Source organism: Porites lutea, chromosome 4 (assembly GCF_958299795.1).
Source record: "Porites lutea chromosome 4, jaPorLute2.1, whole genome shotgun sequence".
Classification (NCBI taxonomy): domain Eukaryota; kingdom Metazoa; phylum Cnidaria; class Anthozoa; order Scleractinia; family Poritidae; genus Porites; species Porites lutea.
The window spans coordinates 14,741,349-14,762,896 of NC_133204.1; the positions used below are offsets into that span (position 1 = coordinate 14,741,349).

General features: G+C 38.5%; 1 protein-coding gene across 1 annotated transcript in view; it reads right to left on the reverse strand.

The window, feature by feature from the left end:
• The window catches only part of LOC140932610 (putative ferric-chelate reductase 1), a 30,064-nt gene extending 10,397 nt beyond the window's left edge, over positions 1-19,667 (reverse strand). The window contains exons 1-12 of the mRNA XM_073382119.1: positions 19,323-19,667; positions 17,037-17,093; positions 16,055-16,234; positions 15,534-15,626; positions 14,282-14,340; positions 14,059-14,153; positions 13,157-13,263; positions 11,438-11,605; positions 11,211-11,303; positions 9,767-9,825; positions 9,113-9,201; positions 514-624 (exon numbers count right to left, since the gene is read on the reverse strand). Coding sequence (XP_073238220.1) covers positions 514-624; positions 9,113-9,201; positions 9,767-9,825; positions 11,211-11,303; positions 11,438-11,605; positions 13,157-13,263; positions 14,059-14,153; positions 14,282-14,340; positions 15,534-15,626; positions 16,055-16,234; positions 17,037-17,093; positions 19,323-19,343 — 1,132 coding nt within the window. The 5' untranslated portion in view covers positions 19,344-19,667. The remainder of the gene's footprint in view (positions 1-513; positions 625-9,112; positions 9,202-9,766; positions 9,826-11,210; positions 11,304-11,437; positions 11,606-13,156; positions 13,264-14,058; positions 14,154-14,281; positions 14,341-15,533; positions 15,627-16,054; positions 16,235-17,036; positions 17,094-19,322) is intronic.
• Positions 19,668-21,548: the final 1,881 nt, after the last annotated feature.

The following is a 21,548-nucleotide window of genomic DNA, read 5'->3' on the forward strand; positions in this document are numbered from 1 at the left end:
TGTCATATTTGTACGGTAAAAATTAAACCCCCCGAAATACTCCCTTGCCAAAATCGAGAAATTATTTACACGCTAAATCAAGTACCAATAACTTAGGTATTTATTTGGCAACATAAATAGCTCGATTTTCCGCCGCCCCCTCGGGTCTGGTCTTGTTTCCAATTAGATTTGGAACGTTTAAGTACTATGAACTAGCACATCGTGCATGAAAACTACCACAAAGTATACCAAGGGCACTTGGAACCACAAAGCGTATTGTTATCTTCTTTAATTACGTTGAGTGACTTACAAAAAAATAGGTTCAAAAAAATGCATTATTGAGTCTGTCGATAAGATTACTTTATGAGCCACGTTCAGCTTAGAAGCTCGTAATTATAAATACTTGGCAATTCGCGATTTGTTAGGAGAAGAAATCATCACCTTAGAGAACAGTGAACTTCTCGAGGGGGAGCGCGCTTATTTTCCGAACAGCGGTTTGCGTAATCGAGCATGCAGAATTAATGGCTATCATACCGTGAGCAAGGATCTTTGGGTCTATGCCACTTCCAGCACCATCTTCACCTGACCTTACATCTACCCTAGAACTTGTAGATCTTCTGTCTGTATGAGTAGCGATTGTGGAACCTGCAAACATAATTGAACAGGCAATTTTTCTGCATGCAAATTACAGTCTCTTTCACTCACTTGTATTACACGGCATAACGTTAACAATAACTTTTGATATGTTCCTAGACTTTCACTCTGAACTAAACAGGAACTTCCACTGGTTTATTCTTGGTCACATGGCCTTGACTAAAATCAATGTATCCGGATCGTGATTAGTCTGCTACACAATCGTTTTTAGTGTCGTCACGCAATGCTCCACCCGACAAGGGAGGAGGAACTCTGCGTGACGGCACTAAAAACGGCTGTGTAGTAGACTAGATCGTGATACATTTAAGTTACCCCGCTCGGGATACATTACAGCACCTGATCAAAGAATGGTGGGAAGTGGCGTGACAAAAGGCGGGAAAAACACTGCCAGTTATTTTTTTTCGTGAACTAGAACACAACACATAAAAGTGAAGCCTTAAGCTAAAACGCAATGATTTTCAAAGTTATCCCAGAAGAGAAACAGTAGCTACTGGAGGAAAAAGATGCAGAAAATATTCATTCAGTGATAGCGGAATTAAAATAACTGAAAAAACCGTGGACGAAGATCCTGCTGTTGTTTAAACTGTTGTTTAAAGACGTCTTTGCAACGGTTAAAGGAGTGTAAGAGGTTAAAGTGTTTGCTTAAGATATTAGAAATGCGTGGAAGTGCTGGGTTATATGTACCCTGCAAGCTGTGGTTTCTCCAGGCCGGACGCTACGCTACGAAGGGAGAGAAACCACTACGAGCATCCGTCTGCTTCAGGGCATAAGAAGGAGGGGAGTTGAAACGCTCATATGCGCTCTCTGGTTCAGCGGTGATGCGGAGTAGGACTGGAACTAGTTCGCCTTTCCGCTTTCGATCCGCTGTCAGGGCAAGAAAACTGGCGTCGTCTAGCTGGAGGTAGGTTCGGGTTTATTGCTTTATATCTTTAGATCGCTGCAATCTATAATTAGATTATATATTTGGCGTATTTCTATGCGATATACAGAAAAATATTTAGGTGATATTCTGTAGTTAGTCTTATACGTTAAGGTGTTTTTTCGCCTTTTATGTTTATGTAGTGTGAAAACGGCCTATCGAATTTTACAGCTTGAGGGTCGCGTTTTATCTTGCCAGTCAAAACCAAATGATAATAAACGGCAAAAAAAAATATGTAAGGGTTTTATAAATTTTGTTTGTGCATGCAAATTTTTAGAGTGAACTTTTATGAACCTTTAAGGTTTTTTTTACTTCTTTAGCGTTTAGCTTGTTAGTAAAATAAAAAATTTCACTTGCCCAATATAGCGATTTTTCTTTCTTTTAATATACACTAAGATGGTAAATATTTTTTTTAGTTACAGAACTGCGATCTAAGAAGGTTCTGACTATTTTTAAAGTTATACTGGAAAATTGCATTCGAATGATCTCGTGTGACAGTCTTTACATAAACAACAACAAATTCTGCTTCACTGCGGTATAAATCTAAAGGTTGTATTGCACAAAAGCCTATGGAGAAATTTGCTTTTAAATCCCCACAAAGATTCCACTGTAAAATTAAATCATAGAATGTGTTTATTTGTTATTATAATGATTTTTTTGCTGGACAACAGTGAGTGCCCGGCCTGAAAAGACTACTAGAACACACACTGAAAGATAAACGAGTTTATAATACCGTGAATATGAAGAAGAACATGAAGAAGTCTTAATTTGATTGCAAGTAGAATAAATTAAGACTGCTGACTGCAGTGTAAAATTGTATTTTAGTCGCCAGAGGCTTAAGTGTGGTGTTGCACAAACTACAGTCAGCTCTCAGATGGAAACTATTGGGACTGGCACAAAATGTCTGTATTCATGGACAGGTGTGATTCCTATAGAGAGTAAAAAAAAATGACTCGATTTCCTGGAGGTGCCTTATCTTTTGATTGTGCTACTGTATAATATTTCTAGTATTATATCCTCTCTCTTAATATTATATATTGTAGTTACAAGGAAACAGGAAAGTGTTTTTTGAATCAAGTTTGATTAAGCCTGGCTACAGTTAATAAATTTAACCAAGAATGAAACTGAATCATACGGGATATGAAGTGTACAAGTGTGCTAGCGGGTTGCTAGGTTACACTAAAAAGTTTGTTTTTCAATGGTTTAATCATAATATCTGTTACAGGCCATTTGTATTTCATTTGTGTATAATTCTGTATAATTTTCTTGTTTGTAATATACTTTTGAATTTGTATGTTATATAAATGTTTTATCTTGTATCTGTAAGATATATATATAGCAATGTCTGGTTTCAATGTAAGACTAGTGAATGTTTAGCTTCTTTTAAGTTCCTTAGTTATGTCTTGCAAGGGCAGTTTTCAGAGACCATTTCTTTACAAAACGCTGTTATTATCAAACAAAAATATTTGCTGGGATACTTATTTGTGTTCTTGCAACTTCTTTCTTAGTTTTTCAAGGGCAGTGAATTATATTTTTTTTTTCACATACTTATTCTTCATGTTGCACAGTGGTATTAGCGTACAAGATAAAAAAAATAATGATCATTTTATTATATTTTAAATGTACCCGGGCTTCAGTTTTCACAATCTGTCCAGCTGTAATGCTCAATATTGGAGATAGCTCAATAAGCTGTTTAGAGAAGGATACTAATGTACACCAACAAATCCAAACTTTAGAACAGCGATGTATAAGCGCAATATAAATTCCATTGTTATTATTATCATTATTAATAGTGAAAACAGATCATCTGGCCTTAAAACTGGGCAGCTAAAAATATTTGCCATAGCAGATGATGAATTAAACATCCTGATATTAAACTGAAGTAAAGAACCGATATAATATTACCGATGTTAGTCTAAAAGTGATGTCAGTACTATTATCTGAGTTGTGATGCCATTTTCTTCCCAAGTCACGAAATTTTAATACAGGTCACGGAGGTGGAACTATTTTCAATACAGATATTTGTTCGCGGGGGAAAAAATTGAACAAAACAGAAAACGAACGTCGGAAAATATAATTTGTTCCTTCGCTATTGCTTGCAGCAAATGAATGCCACGGGATAATGGCTAACGTCCGCTGGATAATCTCTCTGACGGTATCATGTCCGCCATCTTGTTTTGTCTATTTGGTAGTACCCAGACCCTTGCATCACAACTAGATCGCTCGACCCCGCTCGTTTCAACGCCCTAGCTTCTTACGCCCTGGTGCATCCATAACTCAGCAGCGCAACTTAATACTAATTACAATGCTAGCTAATTACTAATTACAGTGTTTTAAACTTAACAAACCCAACGTCAATTTTCGGAAAATATCTGTTCGGAAGACGATTTGAGATCTAGAATTTTGGGAACATTTGTTGTCAAATTTCTTGCTTGCCTGCCTCTCCTCTCTTGTTCCAAAAAGATCAGTAAAGTCAATAAACCTCTTGTTATATAGAGGGTGCCCGACTTTCTATTCCTCAGTAGCCAAGTTGAGCTTCTAGGCGTTAAAATAATAGAGCTGTTTCTGCGTAACGTCCTGCATGTCTTAAATTTTTACAGCGTCAAAACATTCTTGAAAGAAATTTGAAGCAATGGATCATGACAAAGAAAGACGTATACGGTTGATATAATATTCTTTTCAGATTTATTCCATTTTTTTTCGCCTTGTAAAAATTGACCTGAGATGTGGCGTCCTATCTATTCCACTCCTTAATTTCTTACGGGATCATTTGCAGTCCATTTTGGAGATCATTTGCGGTCTCGGGATCATTGGCGGTTGGGGATCATTTGCGGTGTTGTACAGAACAAAACACAAACAGGGACAAATTGCTCTTCGTTTTGATTTTTTAGCTTAAGGGCAGTTCATAATAAAGAAAGAAATTGCGGCGAAGGTGGCAGAAAATAACTCTCTGTCGCTGTAGTAACTCCACAAGCATGGTGAGCATACCAAGTACGACCCTGGCAGCGATCTGGAGGACTTCAGTGCCCGTGTATACATGTACACCGAACTGAATTGGATTCCAGTGTCAGCGAGATACCAAGGAAAGAAATGCAAGATGCAGCCGATGGCGCAGGATTGAATGGACATGTCAAGATCTATTAAAACAAACCAGGAAACGAAAGTAACAAGAAATGGAGCGTGATGAAGACTGCACCTGGAGTAGTTGCTGGCGGAGTCAAAAATAAAATGTGTTAAGCTTAAGCCTGTCTCATGGTAGCCTGCGAAAACAGCTGTTTCTACTCGCTCCTCGCCGCTTGCACGACGTTTCTCGAAGAGGAACGTCTGTGGGCTGCGAACAACAGACGTGAGTTCCGGTCGTCGCTTCTCTCCCTCCGAAAAATAACGTCTGCGAACGCGAGAAAAAAGAAACATTTATCCTCTGTCCTTGCCTCTAACGGATAACCCCATTCGTTTGTAGCTAACATCACGAATCCAAGAATCAGCAGGCATCTAATAAAAAACCCACAACCGAAATTAAATCTACAGCGGTCCTACCATACACCAAAGGGTTATCTGAACCACTTCGTCGTTGCCTACAACGGCATGACGATACAACACTACACGGAGACGACACAAAGATTTACCTATCGTCTGCGTCTAAAGATATCCACTCTTGTATGCAACAAGTCTCCGAGGATCTTGAAAATATTGCTGGTTGGTGTTGCGCAAATCACCCGCTTATAAACCCGGATAAAACTAAACTTGTGCTCTTTGGAACACGGCAACTTGTATCAAAGCAACCTGATGTCACTGTATCCTTCCTTGGACAACAACTATGCCCTGTCTCGTCCGCCAAAGATCTGGGTGTTACCCGGGACTCTAGCTTAACATTCAATAATCACATCTCATCATTATCGTCATCCTTGCTATCTAGTTTGTGTCAAATAAGTAGGGTCCGCCAACTGTTTTCCAAAGAAGTTTTGTATATAATGATCAACTCTGTTGTGTTTAGTAAATTATTTTACTGTTCCGCTGTATGGGCTGGTATTTATAAACAGAACATCCATAAACTACAACTCATGCAGAACTTTGCTGCCCGTATACTAACTGACACAGGGAAATACGATCATATTACCCCGGCCTTGAAAGCTCTTGGCTGGCTGACTATAGAGGAGCAACTTTGGTTGCGGGACGTGACAATGATGTACAAATGTGTTAACAATTTAGTGCCAGCATATATTAGCTGTAAAATAGGGAAGCGATCCAATGCGCACGCTTACAATCTCCGCAATAGTGAAGATCTAAACCTGCCAGAATGCCGGACAGCGGCTGCCCAGAGTGGCTTCTTTTATAGGGCAGCAAAAGCGTGGAATAGTCTCAGTAAGGGACTGGTCAAAAAGTATAGGGGGGGGGGGGGGGGTGGGCCGGAGCATTTGGAAATATGGTTGATAAAAAACACATGACCCACCCCCTCCCTTCGGCACAAAAATGACTGACCCACCCCTAAAGCAAGGTTGGAAATTGCATGACCCACCCCCTAGTTAAAACATGGATGTTCGGTTTCCTCTTAATAATCCAATAAAACCTTGTTCTGTGCTTGACAAAATTTGTTGATACGCTGCTACAACCAATATCAAAATCACAGAAATCATACCTTTCACTGAAAAGACGAATGTGAAAAACCGAACATTTCTTGTTTCAATGGACGTTATGAGTCTTGACACAAATATGCAGCAAAACGAGGGTATATTGAGATTATCTGTCTCAAAGCATATGAAAATTTCTACAAAGACAACCCATTCCTACACATTACTTGCCGGAAATGCTTAGATTAATTCTCAACGAAAATTTCTTCCACTTCAGTGGAAAGCACTACCTACAAAACCATGGAACTGCAATGGGCACAAAGACAGCAGTTTTGATTGCTTTGCCAATATTTTCATGACATATATTGAAAAACAACTCTAAGCAAAACTGTCTTTAGGACAACAGTTTGGAAATGCCACATACACGATATCTTTTCCCTATGGGACATGAGTAAACCAGACATCGAAGCCTTCATTGAACAAGCAACCTTACATCACCTAACTATTGAATTCACGGCCGAAACATTTGACACTGAGACTGCGTTTTTAGACACAGTTGTATACAAAGGCACAAGATTCAAGGAAGAATCTATCCTTGATGCAAAGACACATTTTAAACAAACGGAAAGCTTCTTGCACATACATTTCACCTCGTATCACCCTCCAAACGTTAAAAATGAATTTGTCAAAGGAGAAGCCTTAAGAATCCTACAAAAAAACTCCTCAGAAACAACCTTGGAGGAAAATAATTCAAATTTTAAAAAAAACGCTTGACGGACGGAGGCTACCCACAATCTTTCAGGGGCACCCAACGTCAATTTTCGGAAAATATCTGTTCGAAAGACGATTTGAGATCTAGAATTTTCGGAACATTTGTTGTAAAATTTCTTGCTTGTCTGCCCCTCCTCGGATTTTCGAACATCTAAAAAAATGGTATAATTGCCCATTTTTAACGGATTTTTACCCTAAGGTCACCTAGAATTTTCGGGAGCCTTTTTTCTGGCTGAAATTTTCGAAAAGGTAAGTTTTGATCCCTATAATTTTCGTATCACTAGACTTTCAGCTAGGAGATCCGAACAGATGAAAAATTCTTAGGGGATAAAAATATGCCTATATCTACGTTTAAATACTAAAATACGTTTAACAATGCTATGTTTAAGTGGTTTTGAACTATATTCTCGTTGGGTGCCCCCTATCTTTGATAGAAAACCTACTATCAGAAATAAAATTCACAAAAGGGAGTCTAAACTCCTAAAACAAAACAACAAGGAGGAAAAAGAAATATTGCCATTCGTGACACTGAATACCAGCCCTCAGTGTCTACTATAAAGGAAGCTTGAATAAAAAAATGGAATCTTATACAAAACCAACTATAACTTCAATAAATTTGAAAAGAACCATTAATCATTTCCTTACAAAAAAGGAAAATCGTTAAAAGACACGCTCGTTAGAACCGAAATAAAAAAAGGTTGACAGAGGGTTCCACGCCCGTATAGATGTGCGACCTGTCAACCTTTGTATTTTCACGCGCAACAGGTTTGCGAGTATTTTAGCAATAATTCCAGCTGGCTGTGTTTTATATAACAAGTGTAGTCAACTGTCTCGTTAGTAGTTAGTAAAAAATAGGGTGACCCACCCCCTAAGGTTAGCTGAAAATTGCACGACCCACCCCTTGCACAAGGCTCAAAACCTCATGACCCACCCCCTTTCTGCTCCGGCCCACCCCCCCCCCCCCCCCCCTATACTTTTTGACCAGTCCCTAACAACACTAGAACTGCCCGATCATTAAGATCATTTAAAAAGCATGCAAAGGCAGTATTAATGAAGAAACAGGATACCGGTATACATACCATAGTATATTATTACAATGTTAGTTATTATTAGAAGTAGTAATTTTAAGTTGTTATTTATATATCTAGAACATGTATTTCATTAGTCTTAGTTGTATTATATATACATTATTGTAAATTGATTCTGAAAAGGGGAGAATTAATAAAAAAGTATTGTATTGTATTGTACACTGAGGTCACACTTAATGCGACCTAAGGACGCTGTTGATCCACTAAAGCAAGATGGAGTAGTGTATAAGACAGTCACCATTGAGTTTAGCACCGAATGTCTGAAACAGCGAGATGTCAGTATCGGCCAAAAAAATTTTTTTACATTGGCCGGGACAAATAGCTTGAAACTTGCCTTTAACGAGTTGCTCGCAAATATGAGCAAAACCACCAGTAGCCCAAGCTCACAAGCTATAGAATGAGATTATCCTACTTGTTCTTATCCATACGGCAACAATTATAATTTATAAGACGTTGTCCGAGAATTATTCCTATTTCCTATAATTGATCGAAATTTCATTGCAACATGCGAGGCAAGTTCCAAGAGAAGTTACTCAGTGAATTAAGCACGCCTTAAGTAACATTTCTCTGATAAAACTGCTGTTACGACTGGAAATTTTGGTGCCTTTAGCTGAAGCAAAAAACTGCAAGACAAGTTTTAAAAAATGTATTCCATTGTGTAACCTTGTAAAGCCTTTTTTGTTCAAGCAAACCTAAGAAAATTGACTGAACATGTCTTTTTTGAACTACTTTCCTTACAACCACTTTTCACCTCAAAGTTGTCCTACTACGAACGTCCACTACTAAGTATCCGGATTGTAGAACCTTCTCATGGGGCTTATTGATATTAGTTGTCAGATTCTTGTACTTGTACTTGTACTCGTTGTCAGCGCTAAAATACTCAAAGTGAGAACTCCACTGCATCTGCGTATGTTGCTTGTGCTTAAGGGTACTTATATGTACATCCTGTACTGGGGGGGTGGGCTGACGTCTATATAACGATATCCATTGGATAAATCTTGATCGGCTGGCTAGGGTAATAAATTGGTTTTTCTGATCAGTTATCCGCTGGATAGTATGATAGTCCGTGGATAATACTATCCAGCTTTCGAATAACTTAGTCCTGATCGTAAATTTCTTGGGTGCATTCTTACCACTCAAAGGTCCGATTGCTCCCAAGAGAAACTGCTGCTGTTCTAGATTCCTAAAATTTGCTATTTCCGGATTTAACTCCCTTGTTATCCTAAAAAACAAAATTAAAAATAATTCAATCTATATATTTCCTGACAGTTACCTGCTTATTTCAGTATTCTCGTAGGATCAGAAGCAATCTTTCAATAATTTCAAACTAAATTGTGTCGATGACAAAATGTTAGAATCTTATTTATTCTCTCTGAAAAACCCTTCGGACAGTAAAACAGTCAATGATGATGATGATGATGATGATAATAATAATGTATAATAATAATAAACGTTATTTATATATCGCTATTTCCAAAAGCTAAACAGCGCTTTACAGAATTCATAAGGAAGAAATATAATGAATTAAAAACTTACATCGAATGATAATAGGAAGAATACATGACGAATTCCTTTAAAGTTACCATAAAATCCTACTTAAACAATTTTAGCTGCACTAAAAACTAAATCCCTGTATAATTAGATATTCTACATATTACATTGGATAAAAAACCTAAGTATGTTTGAAAAGGTAATGATAATAATGGTGATGATGATGATGGAAGTGAAGGTGCTGGTGGCGGCGGTAAAGATGACTATAAAAAATAATGAGGTAATTCGTTAAGTACCTGCAGGACACAAATTCATTATTAAATGACTGTTCAGAAATGACCACCGCAGATGGAGTCTGAAGGAAAATATATATGAATTAATGACCTTACTTTTGTAACTTGTATTCATTCTGTCATGTAACAACATTTTTACGAAGTGTCATTTATTCATCAGTTGGCAACGTAAGACAACGATATCGACGATAACGGACACTACGATTTGACTCTCTCTGTCACTCGTCTAGTGCAAAATAAACTTAAGTCAGAAAGTGCCTGATAATTATGAATGCAGTGAACTCTCTTTAACAGAAAAAACCCTCGGGACCGGCCCTTAACGTTTTAGAGAGGTGTCCGGCTTATAGAGAAAATAAAGATAAACCTATCCGTTATTAGTAATACACATCAGTTTTACTTTTGCAAGACAGCAAAAAAATAAAACAGTGTAATCAAATGTTCATTAAAAGCCAATGTTCGCGGCTTAGTGACTTAAAAGCGTAACATTGTACACTCTACGAACTGGAGCAAGACTACAAAATAAAAAAAATTGTAATACAGTCCATTAGGTACATAAACGAGCGAAAAGTAATCCGTTATAATGGTTTGTTTTTGATGAGACAATTTGAAGTTCTCAAGGGTAAAAGAGTTCAACTAAAAGAGCGAAAAAATAACTGTTTTACAAGCTTTTTTTTGTCTTCACGTGTTGTTTAGAAATACTCGTTAATGGTTTCAAAGTCGATACGAGCTATAGCTAGGACACATTCTGCATTGGTTATGTAATTTGCTTCCCCTACATTTCCGTTTTTAGGTATTTTTCACTACATAAAGCACTTCTCAAATTTCCATTGACTGTTTCAAAAGGTTTCGTGGTCTGTCTTAGAGATATGGCTGACTTATAGCAAGTATAGCTGATAAATGAAATGACTGGAAAACAGCAGGGACCAACACCAGGTGTCTGTCTCCGAGAGGTGTCCGTCTTATAGAGAGTATAGTTACAGTAAAATGACTGAAAAACGGTAGGGACCAACACCAGGTGTCTGTCTCAGAGAGGTGTCCGTCTTAAAGAGAGTATAGTTACAGTAAAATGACTCCTACCAACACCCGGTGTCTGTCTTAGAGAGGTGTCCGTCTTACAGAAGTGTCCGTTAAGAGAGATTCGACTGTAATCTTTAAAATAATTTAGCCCTTCATTCATATGAGCGAAACACGTGGCGCTACTGCTCTACAGATAAAGTCGCCTGTCGCGAGAGAAACTCTAAAATGCCCCAGCGACAAGCAGACATGAAAGGCGGCTTTATTCGCAGGCTAGGGCGAAGAGGGCTGCAAAAATTGAAATGAATCATTGCATTACTTAGCCTCATACCATTATTACCTCCTCATTCTATCAAAACAGTCTAAAGGCCAATGTTAAATTTCTAAAATTTTCTGCTCTAAAACAGCAACAAATTAAATCAAAGAAACTCACAGGATCTGTCCTAGTTGGTCTTGTTCTGCCTGTTGCATAATAATGGCCACTCAGTGAAATATCGCTGGCGCAAATAAGTATGTCTGTATCAGGCTGTAAAAAAGAGGAATATAATCCAGATTAAACATGTCTGAAAAAAAAAACGCTCAATGAAGGCCAATTTCAACATGTGTTTCAGTGTACATGTTTATGCAATTGTTCAGATCTACCCGATCTACGTTACTTACCATTTGGTTATCATCACTAAATCCCACTCCTGCCCAGTTTCCTCTGCCTCTTAGTTCGAAAACCACACTGTTATCACCAGAGGCTTGGTACGTCACAAGAAAATCACAATCGGCATCCGGGCAGTTATCTGGAAACCTAAAACTTCCTTGTTGCATAGTAGGGGGCTCCTGAAAATGAAAGATTACATACAAGAGACGTGTTATTGTGTCATATTTATGGTACGCGTATGTCAAGGGAATGGTAGTCCTCGGTTATTCCCGGGAGGTTAATATTTGAGTAAGTTTTTGCAGGGTATATGCCGCTAGTCTCTCACAACACCTACCTCATTATAGTCAATTCTGTGGCCAGTTGTAGACCCCGTATTAGTCACTTTTGGGTAAATGTCATTTTCGCGATCCCAAGTTAGTCACTTTCTGTTTTTCCATCTACCTTATTTAAGAATTTGTTCATGCTTAGCGTGCGTATATCGAGTTATGGATGCACGCGGGAAGTTTGGAGAGCACGAAAGACGCGTAAGAGTTGCACGAGGCGATAGCCGAGTGCAACTCTAGCTTCTGAGTGTTCTCCAAACTTCCCAAGTGCATCCATAACTCGATATACGCACAGCTAAAAGCATGAGCAAATTCTTTTATAACATAGCTGACAAAAATGCTCGCTTTTTGATTAACTGCAAAATTCTCGTAACGCGCGACACAATAAAAAAAGGTTCTATTGGCTGATTACGAACACGCCACAATCGTCTAGTTTGAATGAAAATATTCTTTTTGTAAAAGTGAGAAAGAAAATTTGCTTCTTTATTCGTTAACAATCAATGGAAACTATAAGCAGAAACAAAGGTAAAAGAGTCTTAAAGTTCCCCTAAAGTTAAACTACTAACATGTTCGTAAGAAATCGTGGAGTATGGTTTGGATTTGCTGAAAAGATGTTTACGTTTTGCTCGACGAAATCCAGAAAACATGTTTTTAGCGAAGACGACTGTCATCCTTCTTTAAACTTATATTCATTTACGAACATTGGCTGGTCATTACGGCTTCTTGAGAGGACCTGGCAGCAGTTGTTTTTGTGAGTAATAAATTTATGTCTTCTTGTGTAATTTGTGTTGTTATTGCGAGAGAAATTTTCCTACTTCAGTCGGATTGTCCGGAGATAACAAAGTGCATAACAAATTTAAAAACAACAATAAAAACGGAAATTTTGCCTTTAAATGTTGTTGATGGCCAGTTGGTGTCTGTTCTGTTCCCAGTAAATGTCTTTAGGCCAAAATTTGCTGCAGCTAGTCAAATTTGCGAAACGCGCAACTTGCGAGTTTTCGGCTTTATTTTTGCTGCTTGTTGGATCAGGACCTAAAAGGTCAATGCCGATAGAAAAATTGGGCAGTTCTTCGCTGGTTTCTTCCATATTTTAAAGAGATGGAAAAGTGCACTTAAAAGACGACAACGGACAACTTTGCGGCCAGGTAAAAAAAAATACTTACGTCATCTTATTTACGCACGGGCGTGCGTAAATAAAGATTTTGTTCATAGCGGCTCAATAGGACTTATATAGGGCAAGTACGCGCGCTATGTTATAAAAAGCCTTCTATCAAGGTCATCCTGAAATGAATTGGCGTCTTTTTTGTACTTAATGTGGTAAAAATCCTCACGGTTTGAAAGTTTGGCTTCCTGCTTGTTGAATTTGGCAACTGAGTGATCTACATTGTAAAATAATTTGTAACTCACCGTGGAAGGATTAACCTGGGATCCGTTGGTGACAGTGGAGTTTGCTTGAGTAACCCTGACTTTCACAGGAGAGACGTCCCTCTTAAGGTGCTGTCGAAGACTGGAACCTGTTTTGAAAGAAACAAATTTAAGGCAAAGTAGAAGGGTATAGACACCTACGTTCCGACTTGAAATCAAAACGTGAAGGATGATCGGAAAAGACCAAATTAACTGTTATTGTTTGTCACCGATTGACTTGTCTTTCGAGGACTGGACAAACTTGTCAAGGTTTCCAAAGGTGTGTCTTTTCTATTCATTGGCCCTTGCGGGGGATAGTTGTTTTAGTATTTACCAAATCAGTTGGATAAAAGTGAAAAAAGTAACTTTTTGTTAATTAAAAACGTCACTTAGTAGGAACTTTATTTACAATTTACAAACATTTCGGAGATTTTGTCAAGTGCATTATTTTGTCGTAAATTCAGCATGAAAATAATTTTCTACCTACCAGTAAACACCGACAAGCCAAAGATAGTCGTTTTCTTGGTATTTGTTTGTACGTTCACAACATCATTAATCGCTCAAATTTCGTCTTCCGAAAATGCTTCGAAGTGAGACGCCATCTTGGCTCTGGTCGCAAAACAGTGAATATCCAAGGATATTCCGAGTTACGGGAGCAATCAAAACGCGCGAAAAGTGCTATTCATTGATTTGGTAAATACTAAAAAGAATTATACAGATCTCGGACTCGAAGACTGTTATCATTAACGTCGGCGCGCCCTCGGCCTCGATGGATAGCACGCTCCTCGATCTGCACAATTCTCATACCATACTCAGCGTCATTCAATAATTTTTAGAACGCAATCAAACGGTAAACAAACCAAAAAACAAAAAAAAATGGGTAACAGTATAACAACAGTACGAACCATCTACGTTTCCATAAGCAGCTAGAAGGAACACCTCTTGGTTAAGGTCTCTAAAATTTGCTATTGCTGGAATCGGGTTTACCTCCCTTGAAATCCTAAAAGCAACGAAATTCAACAATAAATCCGAATTAGAAAACTTTGTCGTCAGGAACAAAATTCTTTAAGAATCATCTCATCGGTTGATGCAGAAATTATACGCCCAGAAAACAGTTCCTTTACATACCTGCATTTGATAATGTTATTCTGGTCTGCTTGTTCGATAATTTGTACTGCTGCTGGTTGCTAAAACAAGCGACAGACAATGAAATAAGTAAAAAATCGATTGCGATAAGGCAGTTATTAAATCATTCAGCTATTAGTCATTTATATGACTTAGATGTACTGAGTATCCCGGCCTTGAACGGAACCCAGGTTCCACATAACCTTTCTGGTACAGACCTTATTGGATTTTTTACAAATGTAAATACAGTCGAACCTACATGTGCGACCACTTCTCGTAAGCGACCACCTCCCATAAGAGACGGCCTAACCAAACCATCAAAACGTTCCCAGTCAAAGCCTTACAGTTGGAATCTCTAGTAAACGACCACCTTCTGTGAGTGACCGCGACCACTTTTTGGGCCTGCCAGTTTAATGATTTTCCAGTTGTTTTTAACCTCTTGTAAGCGACCACTTGACCTACTCTCTGCATGATGTCTATTTTCGCTGTGTACACTATGCTGCTTAGAATATACGAAGAACTTTAGTGACATCATAAAACTACACATGGTATAACTTAGAAATTGCATGCAATAAATTATCTTCCATAAAGTAGATGCGTCTGGACTTCTTCTCGGAAGAGGCGCCCGCGTGTTTCGATTCTTGTAAACGACCACTAAGTCTTTATTGTATTTTGGGTGGTTGCTTACGGCAGGTTCGACTGAAGTGCTCTTACATGAATAGAGGGTCCTTAATCAAAAGAGTTCATCAATACCATTATGGATCCCGACCCAAATTTTCGCTCAATCCTGAGTTCGGATCCCGTGCATACTTTCAATCTCGAATCTTGCACTCATCTTTCAAATAAGGCAAATCCCAGATCCCAAAAAAGTTATTGGGGCCCCCTTAAATTGAAACGAGGTATCTACCAAACCAAATTGTATATAAGTAACAGCCATTCTCAATTCCAGTCAAAGGCTTTCATACAACTGTAAATTGGCCTATCGGATCTACCTGAATAAAAATCGGATATAGATAGATAAATAAATAAGCCATGCATATCAACAAGCACGCCACAAAATTATCATGGAATGACAACCTTACCTTGGACAAGGCCGTAATATTGCCAAAAAGTTATTTTAATTACTAATATAAATTTTTCGTAGAGGCAGTGTGACCTTGATATAACCTCAGTAAACATCTTCAAACTTCGTTAGCCCTTAGTTACAAAATTAAACGAAAACTATAAACCGTGCAATATAGTAATCAATACCTACTGGATTTGTCCTTGGTGGTGTGGACTGTCCTGTGGCGTAATAATGGCCACTTAGTGCTTGATTATTGACACACATCAGAATGTCGGTATTTGCCTATAATTAATCATTCATAGACCATCTTAATTTTAGGACTGGATCTTAATTTTAGGACGGGGAGGCTTCCCCTCGCAAGGGGTACCTTTTTCAGGCTAAAGGGTAGGGATTTTGCCAGTTGAAATATATGAAAGGGTAGGTTTTGTAAAAAGGCCCAAAGGGCCGAACAGATGCATTTTATGGCTGTCAAAAAGCCGAGAAAACGTTCTGATTTTAGACAGTGCATAAAGTTTTAAACTAAGTATGTGAAAGGGGTGCCATTTGTCAATAGAGACTATAAAAAAGGAGTACCTTTTCTATAAAAGTGCTATGCAAAAGGACATTAAGAGGTTAGAGTTTAGGGTGGAGGCTCCCCGTATAAATCTTTGTTAACTCCCCCGGCCCGGGCCTTGCATATGACAAGCTCTTGATCCTGTCAAACAACCTACCATTAATTGATCATCACTGAAACCCACTGCCATCCAGTCTCCTTTCCCGCTCAGCTCGAATTCAACATGAGTTGAATTTGTGGCATTGTAGGTCACCAGAAAATCACAGTTTTCGCTTGTAGTGCAGGAGGCTGGCGATGCATAACAACCTTTAGTTTCTCCACAGCCCTCTGTGTTGAACTAGGGAAAGAAAACCAAACAACAGTAAACGTAACAGCATTTGGCTGGAACAATAAACACAAAAGATCTCATCCTGCCTAGTCAGGTGTTAACGCGCAGGCTCTGTGAATTTATAAAATATAAAAAAGGCAAAAACAAGCAAACAAACAAACAACACCTCGAAAACATGGACTATGTAGCAAAACTAAGAGAATTTCTCTCAAAAGTTTTTAAAGACAGCATATAGGATAGAGGCTAGCCTATAACTTAATATTCATAGGTCGGAGATCTTTTGATGGAAGAGCATAGTATGGAAAAACCGGGAGGTTCCACCCAGACTGCTTTAAAAGCTGCCAAAATAATCAATACATGACATGTGAATTGGCTTGAAGTATATACCAGTGAATACACCACTGAAAATATTGGGAGGGGATGTAGCCTGCGTGACAGGCGCATAAAAGGGTAGGGGAGGAGAGGGGAAAAGGCGCTAAAGGGTCCTTTCCATTTCTCCCCAATACCCTCTCCCTTTTCCCTCCCGCTTTCCTCTCCCCTGAATTGAGGCGGTTAAACATCTGAAGTGAAGAAAAACTCTTCAGCGAAGGTTCCATCAGAAAGCACTGCAACAAGTGCCGGTTGAGTAACCTAAAAACGGCCGTTTTGTCGATAAATAATGCCCAGTAACTGGGTTTACTCATGATGGCCGGCTACCCAGACATTGGGTTGGACACGATCCTCAAAACAGGCCACTCAGTCGTGGAGCCGGTTGATCTTCGACTCTTCTTGCTCACCCCAACATCTCACTACGGACAAAACATTAACTAACCGTTAGTGCGAAAAGCTCACTCGACAGTGAGAGTAGCAGGAGAGTTGAGAACAGCGCCTGTAAGGAAAAATAGAAAATAAATTAGGTTAGGGGGTGTTTACATGAGAAAAGTCGCACAGGCGCGAGTTTCATGCCGGGATGACGTTTTTATTTCGTATCGCGTTTACATTATGACTGGGTCATTTCATATCTCGTTTTTTGAAGGTACACTTCATGTTGGTAAAATACAGGTAAGATTCAAAATCGTAAACATTACGCATGTGCTACCCGTTCCAGTCTACCAGCAGACCGATTTCACACCGAAACGTGTGATCGTTTCGCGTTCGCATGATACCGTTGCCAGATTTCGTACAGAAGTGAAATTCTCGTCCCAGTACAACAACCAGTGTGAACTCACGCCTTGGTGAGTCGCGCCGGCATGACATTTTGTGCTGGTATCATGTAAACAAATGTAGAGCCATGAGAGGGCAGAGAGGGAACCGGAGTGAACTCACTTCGGAGTGAAAGTCGCCCCCTTAATAAGACTAGGCAAGGGATAGGAGGGGCTGGTAGTCTGGCAATGATATCGTATCACGTACTACTTCATTACTAATCTCGTACCCAGATCTTTCCCTTATCACCGTCCATAACTACCAAATAACCTACAACGCACACTTCACTTTAAATGTAATTTTGTAGCACTTGGTACTTTTCTTGCACCTGTACATGTGGTCCTGGCACATAACTTTACGTATAACATTCACGTAGGTATTGGGTTAAAAGTCGATAAAAGGCCACGCAATGGTCTTTCATTTTGACTTAATTAAACTTTGGCTTGAATGACCACCAGATATCGAGTGCTTAAAGAATGCACATGCAGAGAATACTTTTTCAAAAAATGAATTATTTCAAAGATAAAGGGGGTTTTTGTAGGGAAGAGGCCAAAACTAGTTGAGTCATCCAAACTTAACTGATACTTAACAAATTTTTACGTAAAGCAAAATGAAATTATTTTATGGACTGTGCTGAATTACATTGCCCTCATTGACAGACATTACTCAACACACAGTATCTCTAGTAAATACAAGTGTACCAAATTTATCTATTTGTAGAATTGAACCGATCATGATATTTTTTGCCTCACGATATTATTACAGTAGTTCCGTGCAAGTCTGATTATTAATAGTAGCTAGTCTAATATTAAAGGTCTTTGACAACAGGAAGCCTGCGTCAGTGGCTGGTTTCGGGCATATAAAACAGTTGAATAAAAACTTCTAGAAGCTTTGAAGAAAATTCATACACCTCCTATTGTTCAGGCCCCAGTTGTTCAAAAGCTGGATAGCGCTATCCAGCGGATAAATCTCTATCCAGTGAATAGTGCAACTGGTTTCCCTAATACTTATCCACTGGATAGTGATTTATCCGGTGGATAGCGCTATCCAGGTTTTGATGAACAACTGATGCCAGGACATTACCTTGAGTGCAGGAGACTTGGGGGAAACCGTTTGAACAAGAATGTGCGTGACTATCCTTATCGCTTTTTGGAAAATATATATATTTTTAACAATCAATATTAAATTCAGTGACAACTCCTTTTTAGTTGTATTTTTTTTAACGTTGGGATTTGCTAACGGTATATAAGTCCCAGAAATCATCGATTTCGCTTACGATAATGGAGCAGTCAAAACTTATATCTTACGACAGACCTCAGAGCTTTCAGATAAGAAAATGAAACAGCTAGACCGAGTATACAGTGAGACCGAAGTGTTTAAAACGACCTCGTGACAGCCACAGAAAAACCGTTCGGCATGAATGATTTGTCGAGTGCATCCACTCCAAAAATGTCCGCTTTTAAGAAAATTTTAAAGAAACTTTGCCGATCCACGTAATAAGTGCGCCGCTTACGATGTGAAAGTATCTTTTTATAACATACTGCAAAACATTACAAAAACCGATAGAAAGGAAAGTCGAGCCCTATGAAGTACAGCAGGTTGTAGTTTTGTATAATTGTTACACACTTTGATTGCAAACACCAAATTTGCATTTAAAACAAGTTTCATAAAATAATATCATGGTTTGATAGACTGAAAATGCGCCACTTCTTATTCGAACGGCGGTTTGGCATCAACCGTTTAGATATTCAAAGCCGAAAATAATTTTCACGGAGAACCATTTTTTAATAAAGACAAGTAATACAACTGATAACGGCTTATGAAGCAACATCTTGACATGTTTGTAGCCGTCTTATGGCAAAAACACATTTAAAGACCTATATTCTAACTTATACAATTCTTGCCCTTCTCCTACCTTCATTGTGGTAAGCGCCATAATTTTCGTTTGCCAGTACTATGAGTAGGAATTAGCCGTAGAAGTGAAAACCTTTCTTTCCGTGATCGGGGAGACGCAGGTTATCGGAGGACGAACGTTTGTAAACGCTAAGACTGAGAAGCGCTTTTTTCGACAAAGTACTTTCTATGCCATGTAATTAACTCCCCATTGTCATGGAAGCCCCAAACAAATAAGTTGGAATCTTATTTACGTATTGCACGATCATGGTCCACCGATAAACACTCCATTTTTTCGTTAAAACTCTGATCACGTCATTAACCTAGAATACGTCACGATAAAAGAGACCCAGTGAAGACTTAAGGATTTAGCGGAAAACGTTTTGCGTAATGCTTAAAAGTATAGAGACGGACTAGTTCAGTTTATTACAGAATCACATTTCCTTCTGGGATTTAGTCACATTTTTTGCTGCGTAATGGAGCTACAGCAGTTACTATGAAATTCTATGCAGAAATACAAACATTGTTTGTGTCCCAAACATCCGCCAACAATGAAAGCTTACGTCATGTCCGCAAGTATTAAAAATTTACATTTCCATAAAATGACTCATCAATTTATGTCTACGTTAAAGTTGAAGTTACGTAATTTTCGGAGTTATTTGCACCTGTAACTTCTTAATACCCTGCTGTTTAAAAGGATATGTTTAGTTCTTGAAGAAAAGCATTTTCACTTACAGATTAATATTTCTTTTAAAGTTCTGTGCGATATTGATTATCAGTTTTGTCTCCGAGGAGGGTTTGTCCCGCAAACCGGAATATTGAGCAAATTTGAGTAGTTATGGTAATTCAAGTTTTTGTTAACTGAGCTGTTCGATTGCCTTGCCTTTGGAATTATTAATCCGGCTGCTAAGATTTTCATTTTGCTTGACTACCAAGAGCCATTATGACTTGAACTTCTGATCAAAGACTTCAAAAATTAAGTTTCGCACTTCGTTGTCAAAGGATAGACCTTGTCATGGTTTTCGACGCCATCTTGACGAGTAGGTAAAAGCGTGAGAAATTACAGTGTTTCTATGAGAATCTAATGTCGAATAATTTCCGTAAAACGACTGTTCAGAAAAAAATATGAATTTTCAACTCCTTCACTCCTAAGGATTCTACCGAAAAAAATTGAGGGCGTTACATGTGTTAGAACACCTAGAACCACTTTTTTAAAATTTTCTATACATTTGTCTGTAAGAAAGTCCAGGAAAAAATTGCAGACAAATATAACGAAAATCTAAGGCACGCCCCTGGAAAAATTTAAGCACGTACAGGTACGCCCCCAAAATCTTTTAGTACAATCCTTTGCTTTGTAGCTTTGGTTTACAATTCACATTTTTTTCAGAACAACCCTTTTACGAAAATTATTCGACATTAGATTCTCATACAAACACTGTAATTTCTCACACGTTTGCCTTCTCGTCAAGATGGCGTCGAAAACCGTGACAAAGTCTATTGTTGCTGTGATTTTGTGATTCTAAGTTAATAAACATGCAGTGTCAGCTGTCAATTAAACCTATATTAAAAATTCCTTATCAAAGGAGTTCGGTAACCTCACTTTGATTTTACGGAACGCAAGTCACGACAGAGAATCCTCAGGATGAAACATTGTTCTCGATGAGAAATCTCTACACTACCAGAATAGACTAGGTCTAGTGATTTGTACAGTATCAAGAGCCAAAACATCACTGATGATCACAGTTTTTAAAGAAATCCATCTTCAACTATCATCTGACACGTTTCGGGGGAAAAAAATACACTCCAAGTAACATTTTAAATAAGAAAAAAATGAAGGCATCACGATAGCTTGAGATCATACCCTCAGATTCCTATCATGCCTAATGTCGCTTACGGGAAGAAGGCATCATACATTTCGTGATTTTTTTCTTGGCTTTACGATGGAGGGCGGTTAGCGGCTTGTTAACAAATTATTATGCGTTGTTTTTTTACCTCTCTCCCACCTTGTTCCGTTTGTTCCACGAGGACAGACGGAACAAGGACGATATTCCTAGAATGATTTCCTTCCCGGTGACTTCCTCATACACTTTGCCCATCAGCTCACAGATGCTTTTGTATCTAAAATAAATGATACAGCGCGCAGTTAACAAGGATGACCGGTTCGAATTAAAGAAAGATAAATGAATTTTGAGTGTAAATTAATATGGAGCACTTCAAGAGCAGCTCAGTGGACAGAAAGAGGATTGTT